General features: G+C 37.1%; 1 protein-coding gene across 14 annotated transcripts in view; it reads right to left on the reverse strand.

The window, feature by feature from the left end:
• Positions 1 to 12,228, reverse strand: part of EPB41L5 (erythrocyte membrane protein band 4.1 like 5) — a 118,352-nt gene that overhangs the window by 100,133 nt on the left and 5,991 nt on the right. For all 14 annotated transcript variants that reach the window (XR_011528658.1, XR_011528659.1, XR_011528657.1 and 11 more), the window contains exons 2-3: positions 11,278 to 11,465; positions 2,805 to 2,909 (exon numbers count right to left, since the gene is read on the reverse strand). Coding sequence is in view for 11 of the 14 variants with exons in the window: in XM_070581101.1 (XP_070437202.1) it covers positions 2,805 to 2,909; positions 11,278 to 11,457 (285 nt within the window). In the remaining 3 variants the exon portion in view is untranslated. The remainder of the gene's footprint in view (positions 1 to 2,804; positions 2,910 to 11,277; positions 11,466 to 12,228) is intronic.

Below are 12,228 nucleotides of genomic sequence, written 5' to 3' on the forward strand. Positions count from 1 at the left end.
AGTTCACTACCTTCACCAATAAAGTGAACTATTTGTAAACTATCAATTTTGTTTCACTCTGGTGTTAAATCTGGCCACAAATAACTGAAAATCTTCTCTATGTTTACTGACATAATAAAATTGTTATGCAAATAAGTGAGTCAGCACTTTGAGGATATTTAAAGTGCTATCTAGAGTTCATTTTTAATAGCCTTCATTTACCAATTATTCTTCTTCCAGCTCAACTCATATAGAGTAAATTAGTGACAGCAAAAATAGAAACTAAGTACAAGTAAACCTATACAAATCTAACCTTAATGCCTAGATTTCTGGGCATTGGCAGGGATAAACTAGAACTAAAAAGAGTAGGGATTAAAAGTTCTAATGCTGGCTTTATCAAAAACTTATGACCAAAAGGAAGGCACTATGTGTATCAAATGATGGGGAAAAATATCACTATAGAATCTAGTAATTCAGAAATTGTTGATATTAGCAAAGAACAATTAATACAACTTAGCAATGGCTATATGTCTATTTCTTTCCACAAACTTTTTTTTTTTAGATTGGCCCTGAGCTAACATCCTCCCTTTTTTTTCGCCCCAAAGCCCCAGTACATAGCTGTATGTCCTACTTCTAAGTCCTTCTAGTTCTTCTACATAGCATGCTGTCACAGCAGAGCTTGATGAGTGGTGTGTAGGGGCACAACCAGGAACCGAACTGGTAAAACCCAGGTCGACGAAGCAGAGCACATGAACTTAACTACTAAGCCACTGGGCCAGTCTCCCACAATCTCTTAACTATCTTTTCTTCCTCTTTTTGCTTGAGGAAGATTGTCCCTGAGCTAACACCTGTGCCAATCCTCTTGTATTCTGTATGTGGGATGCCACCACAGCATATCTTGATGAATGGTATATAGATCCGTGCCTGGGATTTGAACCCATGAATCCCGGGCCACCGAAGGGAAGCATGTGAACTAAACCACTATGCCACGGGGCCAGCTGCTTAAATATCTTAAGAAACGGAAAGAAACTACCTGAAATTTAACATTGGTATACTTCTACCTCTTTCCCCTACAACTCCTCAAAAAACAGGAAGCTATGGATTATCTATCCCTAAAATCACTCTTCACTGATTGTAAGACTTTAACTCCATTATTCTAGAGATACAGTTGAATGATATTAAACTCAACAATCAACCAAGCCTTCATCAAATTAAGGAGCAAACCAGAATTGAATTCAATAAATGTTTTGTGTGTCTACTACATGCTGGGCAACAGAGCTAAGTAAGACTCATTCTCTGCTTTTAGTAGGTTTAATCTAATAGAAGAGAGATAATACTAAAAAGAAAAATTTAAAAAGACCTCCTATATAAACTCTACCCAGAGATCAGAACTCTGAAATCGTGGGAAACAGCTTGGGAAATTTTTTCAGGTATATGTATGCGCATATATCCAAATTTTTTAAAAACAGAAAAATTCAATTATACCATTTTGTAACTTTTCAGAGTTTACATCATTTCATGTCAACTAATATACTTAAAAAAAAAAACAGCATTTTTAATGAGGTACAGAGTATTCCATCAGAACACGTGCCAAATTTTACCTAACGAATATCCTGTTGCTGAATGCTCACACTTAAGTTTTTCTTAACTGGGGGGGTGGGGGATGGAAATCCAGGGGAAAGAGTTACAGCTAACATCATTAACAGTTGTAAATTCAACCAACATGCTCTATAAAGAATGCCAGCTAAGGTATTCATCTCCAAAAGATGTGGGTTTTTAAAGTATCTTATAGAGGTATTCCAGTTCACTAATTAATCACACCAAAACAAACAAACAAAGCCCCACTCTAAAATGAACCTGAGAATTCTTATTGTAGATATTGTTCCTACAGGTCTAGATACGCCCATTGTGTCTAAACACACACACACACACACTCCATCACAGACTTCCAGAAAACAGGGCTTCATGTCTTGATATCTTTAGCTCTGTCCCCTCCCTCTCCCTGCTACTGTGAATGTCCTATTCCAGGCCTTCATATGACTTTAATCCCCAAAGTGTTTGCAATGACTCTTTCCGACTTTCATCTCTGCCCACTCTAAATAATCCTACACATATTTCTATAAAAAACTTTCTGAAGCAAAATATAACCTCACTGCTTGAAAAATTCCTAATCCCAATTATTAGAGAATAAATATTGCCCATTTATTATTTAATACTTTCAGTATTCAGTTGAATGATATGGTCACTAATCCACCTTCCAATCTTATCTACTTTCTGTCAAATACCCTCCTGTCAAATCCTAGTGTAGTACTCAGTTCTTTGGAAAGCCTCCAACTTCCTACCCTATTACATATGCTGTTATCTCACTCCACATACACACATCACAGAACATCTCTTTATAGATACAGAATCCCAGACCTGGAAGGGATCTTACAGATATCCTAGTCCTCTCAGCCTTGATTTAAATTAGAAACTTCTATCACTTAACCAAGAGCCACAAAACTCCCAATCTAGCACTCTTTCCATTACAGAGTGGTTCTCAAACTCTAGTCTGCTGAACAACCAACCAAGTGGTTATTAAAAACACAGATTTCCAAGTCTCATCCGCAAAGTTCATGCTCTAGTAATATAGTTTAGGGCCAGAACTCACTTTTTTTTTTAACAAGCACTTCAGGTTATTCTGAAGTAAGGGGTCAAAGTTTCAGACCATAAGAAGAAAACTACAGGAAAAACAGACTGCAGTAAGAATATGTAGCCTTTAGCATATCATCTGAAATTTTCCATTTCTGCCCCCATATTGGAACCTCCAAAAAACAGCTACTCACTGCTACTTGTGCGGAATCCATAAATCTCAATCCAAAATAGTCACTTTCAATTAGGTCCAAGTGGTACATAATCTGATCAAACAGCTCTTGTCCTTTGGCTTTTTTCTGAAATAGTAAGAAAACATATTAATCAATAAGTGGCTCACAAGATCAACAAGCCTGAATTGAAGATGGTCTTAGTTATATAAGACCTCTTAAAAAAGCATTACTGGCAATACCCAAAGTATAACCATGTAGCAGGCAATAGGTAAGATATTACAGCTTCCCAATAAACCATTTAAGGCAAAAAGAGAATTTGTGATCTATACACGCTTTCCTGGAGAGTGTTACTTCCTATCAACCAACAAATACTACTTTGTACCTAATGCTCTGTGTAAGCAAAACTCTTATTTTGTCTTGTCAATTTTTAGAGTCCCTACTTTAAAGGAGCTTTATAATGTAATTGGAAAACGAAAACTTAAGTAAAAATCAAGTGGAATTAACTACACTTGTCAACAGATTTTAGACAAGAGATAGTCACAGAGATTAGAACCATCAGTGAAGACTTACAGAAAATCAGTTTTACGCCAGAAAAGAATGTAAGGTAGGAAATAGCAAAAACAAAAATGGCAGGTGGGAGGGAATATGAGACAATGAGAAAAAGCACTGTCATCAACGCAGAAGATACCAAACTGGACGGGGTAATAGCGAAGAAACTTTATGGAAAAAGCAGTTCTCAAAGTGTGGTCTCAGGACTCCTGAGGGCTCCCCATATCCTTCTAAAAACTCCACAAGGTCCTAGGATTCTCCTCACGTACCTCAACCAAAACAACACACTGCAACACAGTGAACGCAGAAGCAGGAAAGAGTTAGTTTTAAGTATGCTGTATTAAACCAGACATTAAAGAGGTTTACGAAAGTGCAGAAAACAATGCTACCATTCTCACTAAATTCTTTGTTGTTTAGTAAAATAGTTATTTTCCATAAAAATCTTGCTTATGTTAACACACAAGGGGTATATTATCACTGCTTTTAAATTAGCCAATAGATAAATATTTTTTAAATTTTTCAGTTTTAATTTCTAATATGGTAACTATCAAGAGATATAACCCACATAAGCAAAAGCACTGTTGGGATCTCCAATTTTTAACAATTTTCATATATACGCTATCCATGCCCCTCCTCCCTATATAATTTTAAACCATGATTTAGGGTACTTCTTGTAAAAAAAAAAAAAAAGTATATATACGTATATAGATTTTTTTCTTACTGAATCATCAGGTTCTGCCTTTTAACTGACAACTTGGTTTCAACTTGTCGTTTGCTTTTTCTGCGCTTCTTCTGACATCCTTTCTTTTTGATAAATAAAATTGTTATCCACATATCCCTTTATCAAGACAACAACTTTACCAGGCCCTCATGTCCCTGATCTCCCCTCCACCCAATCCTCATCACATTTTATGGATATACTTCCTGTATTTCTTTTCTTTGGTCATGCCTAATTCTTTTAAGACAATTTTTACTTTGGAATTTGATCATTCTTTACACGTCTCACATGTGTACATTACACATATCTAGTAGCTTCTGCTACATCTGTTTCTCCACTCATTTGAGTTCTTCCTCCAGAAATGTTCTCCATGTGAGACTTAGTATGCTAATCTTCAAAGGTCTTCTATGTCCAATAATTTTTTTTTGAAGAAGGAGAAGATTAGCCCTGAGCTAACTACTGCCAATCCTCCTCTTTTTGCTGAGGAAGACTGGCCCTGAGCTAACATCCATGCCCATCTTCCTCTACTTTATACGTGGGGCGCCTACCACAACATGGCTTTTGCCAAGCAGTGCCATGTCCACACCTGGGATCAGAACTGGCAAACCCTGGGCTGCCAAGAAGCAGAACATGCGAACTTAACCTCTGTGCCACCAGGATGGGCCCTCTGCAAGAATAGTCTAACCATGTTCTTATACTTGAATGACACTTGGTTGGATATCAACTTCAAGGTTCAAAGTTATTTCCTTTCAATACTTTCAATACTCAAAATATATTACTCTATCATCTTCTTGCAATCCATGCTGCTGTTGTAAAGTGTGATGGCACTTTTAATCTTGTAATTAATTTTAATCTTGGTAGAAGAGAAAAAAAAGAAGACTGGCAACAGATGTTAGCTCAGGTGCCAATCTAAAAAAAAAATTATACACAATTAGCTTGGACACAGTAAATATGAGTGCTATTCTTGCACTATAAACAAAATGCTAAAGAAATGAAGTTAAGTCTGCCTGAAAGTACTGAAGGCTTCAAAGGAATCTGCATTTGAAATTGGGCTTGGAAGAGTTAACAGAACTCTGCGACCCTAAGAAAAAAACACAATGAACAGTTATGAAATCTTGACAGGGTATGGTGGAGTTGAGGAAACAGACAAGAGACAGGGAGGAGGAAGAAGACAAAGTGGCAGAAGCTGCCAATGTGATTCTTCCTAAAACTGCAAAACAGACACCGCTCTGATCTTTAAAATCCTTTAATTATTCCTCTTCCTCTACAGACTAAAGTGCAAATTCTGGGGCATAAAATAGAGTCTTTCCAACATGTTCCTTGCTTACTATTACAACCTCATCTCCTGTCACTCCAGCATTTTTACCCCCTAATAAATTTCCCCAAAAAGTCATGCTTCTGAGCCTTAGCAAAATGCAGTTCTTTCTGCTTAGAATGTCCTTTGGGTCTCTAAAGGACTCTTGACTCTGGCTTCTCAAGAATCAAGACATCTGCATTACCTTCCAATAGTCCTGACAGAATGAATCCTCCTTCCTCTCTGTACTACCTTATAATGTCAGTTAGGACAGAGTCTACGCGAAAGTATAGAGCTGTAAAATAGTCTACCACGTTTGGGCAATAAGAAGAAGGTCCAGTGTGGCCAGAGTACATGGAAAATGGATGTGAGATCCTTGATTCCAGGGGCACTGTCTTATTTACTTTTGTATACTCTTTCACTTTGCAGCTACTGAAAACGAACCAAGTGGAAAAGGAAACGTGAAAACAGATCTGTAGAGCTCTGGTTCACTAAACATTCCATTTTCAGCTGCATCTAGACCAGCACTTGCTACTTAAACTATTCTTTTCTTTCTTTCTAACAAATTATCCTATGTCACACCTCTTTCAGGCCCAGTTCTCACTTCACATTCTCTTTTCTGAAGACTAAGACCATCAATAGTATCTTTCCATCAGCATTCCATCTTTTTCAGAATAAGATAGCAGTCTTCCTAGAATGTTCCTCCTACCATCTCCACCTGTGTATATGAAACCAATTCCTAAGGAACATTCTTTCTATTCATTCAAACAAACTCAGATCTCCCTTATGCAGTCATTCTTTAGCTGCTATGTTATTTCCTTCCTGCCTTTTACTGCCAAATCTCATGGCAATCCCCCATTTTCCCTTCATGCACTTCCTCCAACAACTAAACAATATTTATTAAGCACCCACTGGGTATAAGGGACTATAAGAAGTCCATCCAATAAGTCTTTTAAACCCTCTAAAATCTGGCTTCCAAACACATCATCCCACTGAAGCTCTTTTCTCCACTTCATCTTTTACCCCTTTCTCCATAACAGCTAACCACCATCTCATGATCTTCCACACAATCTATATTACCCCCTCTACCACAGTTAAAACTATATTGTGCTCATTTCTAATCTTCACCGTATCCCTGTACTAAGCATTCATTCTGCTACAATCTCCCTGCCACTACTAGTCTGCAGTCCCATCATTTTGCACTTTCATTACTGTACACTCTCCAAGTTGCTTTTTATCCCTGACAATGAATCAAACATACCACCTTTACATTAAACCTCTATGTCATTTTTATCATATCTCTTGACCACTAAAAAAACCTTAAGTGGAATAAAACACAAATATACAAAAATTCATGCATTCTTTTTCTAAACAGCTTTGAGATATAATTTGCATACCATACCATTCACCTGTTAAAAGTGTACAATTGAAAAGTGTATGTTCTGACCGTCATATCCTCGGGTTCCACATCCACTGATTTAACTAACGACAGATGGAAAGGCCTACAATGATTGTGTCTGTACTGAACATGTACAGATCTTTTTTCGTCATTATTCTCAACAATACAGTATAACAACCATTTACATAGCATTTACATTGTATTAGGTAGTATAAGTAATCTAGAGATGATTTAAAGCACACAGGAGAATGTGTGTAGGTCACGTGCAAATACTACGCCATTTTATATAAGAGACTTGACCACCTGTGGATTTTGGTTCCTGGGGGAGGAGGGTCCTGGAACCAATCCCCCGCAGATACCAAGGGACAACTGTATTCACAGATACGTACAACCATCACAATTACTTTTAGAAGATCTTCATCGCCTCACAAAGAAACCTTGAATCCTTCAGCTATTGTGCCCAACCACCCTTCCCACTGTCCTCTCAGCCCCTATCCCTCTGCGCTAAGCAACCACTAATCTACTTTTTTTACCTATGGATTTCTCTATTCTGGACTTTCACATGAATGGGATCATATACTATGTGGTCTTGTGTGACTGGCTTCTTTCACCTACCATAATGCTTACAAAGTTCATCTATGTAGCATGTACCAGTACTTCGTTTCCTTTACGGCCAAATAATATTCAACTATATGGATATAACATTTTGTTTACCCATTCATCTGCTCACAGCCATCTGGGTTATTTCTCTCTTTTGACTATTAAGAATAATGCTATTATGAACATCTGTGTACAAGCTTTTGCATAAACCTCTCTTTCCAGTTCTCTTCGGTATATACCTAGAAGTGGAATTGCTGGGTCACAGGGTAACTATGTTTAACCACTCGAGGAACTGCCAGACTGTTTCCCAAAGCAGCTGCACCACTTTCCATTCCTGCTGAAAAAGGAACTGTAAGACTGTTCAGATTTCTCTACATCCTCACCAGCACTTAACATTGTCTCACATTTTTATTTTAGCCTTCCTAGTTGGTATGAAGTAGTATCTCACAGTGGTTGTGATTTGCATTTTTCTGAGAACTACTAACGTCAAGCATCTTTTCATGTGCTTATTGGTCATCTGTATATCTCATTTGGAGAAAAGTCTATTCAGATTCTTTGCCCATTTTTAAATTGGGTTGTCTTTTTATCATCGAGTTGTAAGAGTTCTTTATATATTCTAGACACAGGTGCTTATCAGATATAAAATTTGCAAATACTTTCTCCCATTCGGTGGGAGAGTCTTTCAACTTTCTTGATGGTGTCCTTTAGGTGCACAAGTTTTTAATTTTGATAAAGTCCAATTTATTTATTTTTTCTTTTGTTGTTCATGTTTTTGGTGTCATATCTAAGAAACTGGTGCCAAATCCAAGGTCATGAAGATTTATCCTCTTATTTTCTTCTAAAAGTTTTACAGTTTTAGCTGTTACGTTTAGGTCTTTGATCCATTTTGAGTCAATTTTTGTATAAAGTGTGAGGTAAGGTTCCAACTTCATTCTTTTGCACGTGACTATCCTCCAGTTTTCCCAGGACCACCTGTTGAAAGGCTAATTTTTCCCCCACTGAATGGTTCTGGCACCCTTGTCAAAAATCAACTGACCATAGATGAGCGGGTTTATTTCTTAGTTCTCTATTCTGCTCCATTGATCTATGTGTCTGACCTTGTGCCAGGAGCACATCATTTTGATTACCATCGCTTTACAGTAAGGCTTAAAACTGGCAAGTGTGAGTCCTATTCCTTTGCTCTTTTTCAATGCTGTTTTGGCTACTGTAGGTCCCTTGCAATTCCATATAGATTTTAAAATCAGCTTGTCAATTTGTACAAATAAGTCAGCTGGTATTCTAGTGGGGATGACGTTCAATCTGTAGATCAGTTTGGAGTGTACTCTCATCTTAATATTAAATCTTTCAATTAGTGAACAAGGGATGTTTTCCCATTTATTTAAAGGTACAACTATACATGGTCTATAGAATTTAACTACATACATATCTATGGAACTTAAAATCCTCAGCATATTAGCAAAGTAGGTATATCAAAAATTACTATCAGTTAATCAAATATTTCCTACTAATTTAAAGGAAGATGCAGAGTTTTACAAGACAGGCTGTTTATTAAACAATGCTAAACTCAAAAATCAATCAAAGGAGTTACTGTGGCATTTCGAAAGAGAAAATTTAAAAATCAGATAGTTAGAAATTTCTCCCTGATGCCTTTATCACTCACTGAAAGGCATTCTCACTGTATTTAGTTCTTTAAAACAAAAAAAAGAGGTAGAAAGTATTTAAATTCTGCCCCCAGTTCTGAGAGGAAAAGAGAGCAGAAGGAAGAAAATGACCATTACTACTTGGTATATATTAATTTGAAGTCTACAGATTTAAATTACTCTATTTAATCACAGATAATCCCTTACATATTGCCTGAGCAACCATCCTAGTTCCACGCGGGCTTACTATGATCACTAGTGACCCTAATCCTAATGGGAAATGAATTACATGCTTCATTCAATTCCAAAATCAATTCTAAACCTTCTTTCAGAATCATACTAGACTGGTTGAGACGTTAAATCAGAAAAAGAGAAAATCTTTTCTTTTTAGAAATTAACATTCCTCTGGTCTATTTTTTTTTCTTTAGTAAGGCAGGTTAGCTGGCAGACCAATGCCCATTTTTTATCCATGCAAGCATGAGGAGTTAGTTTACTAACTCTAGAATTTCACCTGCAGAGCTGAAAAGGCAATTGTTCTATCTCTCCAAACAGTCAAATCTAAAACTCTTGGTTTCTTCACTGCAATTGTCTGCATGAGCGGTCAGGTAGCATTTCTGGCCTTGATCAAGTATCACATACACCCTTACTGAGCATACTAAGCATAGGAAACTATTTTATACCAGTCACTAGCCATTTGTTCCACTACTTTAAAACTTAGTGCTATTTCTCCTCCACACACACTGCCTCTTAAAAAAGCTCCTTTACAAACTCTACTTTCCTAGTATCCACCTCTCCATCAACAACCTTGAGATTTCATACTTTAAACATTAGGTAATAAGAAACTTCTTTCCGGTCTCTTACACAGCAATCTCAAGCTTTTCACTACATACCTAATGACATTTTAATGGAATAGTAGACAAAACTCTTAAGGTACTTATCAAATAAGTAATGAACATGAAAACTATCCTCACAAAGTATCACATATTAGAAAGTCTCACAAACCCTCAAGAAGCCCTTAACGGAAGAAAATTTAAATGCCTTAAAGTTTTCCAGAATCAAAAACCCTAAAAATGTCCAGTCTAATGTACAAAGATAATAAATACTCATAACGATGACTTCTGAACACTTGAAGAAATCCTGCATCTCTGATTAATTTTATCACATTCCATTATTTTAAAAATGTGTAAGGGATCTAGTACATTCTAAATTATTCAATTAATCAGAATATCCATTTAAACAAACTCTTCAATTCCTTAATCTCTCACTCTGAGTCTAAGGCCTTCCAGAGCCTAGCCAACCACGTACGATAGCAGCACTCAGGCTATCACCGCACACAAAGAGACCCTATTGCATTTTGGGTACGTGAACATGTGCTAAAAAAAGTTTGTGAAGAGAGAAGACAGTGTGGAATATCCAGTGATGCTTACACCAAGTTGCACCTTTTACAGCTTAATTATGTAAATCTTTTAATGCAAAATGAAGACATACGAAAGAGACTTGGTCTCAGTAAATAGCTCAGAAAGAAACTCAATTCCCTCAAAACCATATAGTACCTCCTCCTCCCCTCAAAAAAGGGCTTGTAAGGAATAAGTCAACCTCTTTCAAATATGTTGGATTGTTTCACACTGCATTATGCCTAGGTATTTGTAACCACAAAAAAAAAACTACCCAAAATTTGAAAAGAATTACAACAAACTGTCCTGAAATAAAGACTACAGTGTACAAAAAACCTCCCCTGCAAACTACTTTGGGAACAAAGAGATAGGCAGTCAGAGCTGAGAGGTATGAAGAAAGTCTTTTTTCTTACTTTGTTTCATTAAAATTTCTGCAAGTACACCAAACTGTTGAGGAAGTATTTGTTTTCAGAAAAGTGAGGAGTGTTTTGAAAATTAAGGAAAAGTACAGAGAACTAAAAGTCTTACAGTATACATATAAGTATCATTATTGGTCCCAAAGATTTTCCTTGTTTTAATAACTGCTCTACAAGGATTGTGAGAAATCCACTAAAGTACACTACGCACTGCCATCATAAAGAACATATATAAACACAGACACAAATGACTTGTGCCAATAACTGCCCTACCATTTAAATGTTTTAGGTAACTGCCACTAATCCCAGAGAAATACTACCATTCCAGGTACCTAAGGTTACCTGATGCACGTACCTGTCTGTTACGATGCCTGATCCATACTAACCCATATTACCTAATCCCCCAGTAAGTTATCATCAGAAGGCTCAAACGAAGAAAGTCATCTCATACAGAATTTCCAAAAGGTCAGCAAGACCTACATACCGGCAAGTCCACACTGACATCAGTCCCATCCAGGAGGGACACCCGACACGTGATGATGGACTTCGAATCTCCAGCTGCAGGAATGTGGGTGGCAGCTCGCTGAGCTTCTCGGAGTCGTTCCTTCTCAGCATGTTTACGCATTGACCGACGCCCAAGCGTTCTACGCAAGAAACTCAGCATTTTTGTCTCTATAAAACCAGACAGAAAAAGATATCAGAAGACTCTCCACAATCTGCAGTCAGACAAATGGTATTACTTAGAAAAGTCCTGTGGACATTAGCAGATACGCTATTAAAAAGGGCTCCTGGTCAAGTAAATTTGAAAAAACGTAATTAAAACTGGCTACTTTAATTCAAAATTTTTAAAGACTTTTACATAAAATAGAGCTATGAGGGGCTGGCCCCGTGGCTGAGTGGTTAAGTTCGCGCGCTCTGCTGCAGGCAGCCCAGTGTTTCGTTGGTTCGAATCCTGGGCGCGGACATGGCACTGCTCATCAAACCACGCTGAGGCAGCGTCCCACATGCCACAACTAAAAGGACGCACAACGAAGAATACACAACTATGTACTGGGGGGCTTTGGGGAGAAAAAGGAAAAAAATAAAATCTTTAAAAAAATAAAAATAAAAAAAATAGAGCTATGGCTTAGAGCATTTCTAAACTTACTGGACTATTTTAGAAGGAGATGGTCTGGGAGGACAGGGCAAAGATTTATGAAGTTCATCAGGTCTTTTGGGTCAAGGAATTCTATGTACAATAGCTGTATATCCCCACAAACATGAGGAGATGATGTCACACACTAAGGTATCCTTTGACGATCATAACAATCCTAAGTAGTTCCATTTTTTTTTCTGAGCATTCATGATAAGAATACAAAAATAATCATTTATTTCAGCTACAATACAAATATAATTCAAATACTTTAAGTTTTTATCAGCTGATTCTACTATCACT

Source organism: Equus przewalskii, chromosome 17 (genome assembly GCF_037783145.1).
Source record: "Equus przewalskii isolate Varuska chromosome 17, EquPr2, whole genome shotgun sequence".
Classification (NCBI taxonomy): Eukaryota; Metazoa; Chordata; class Mammalia; order Perissodactyla; family Equidae; genus Equus; species Equus przewalskii.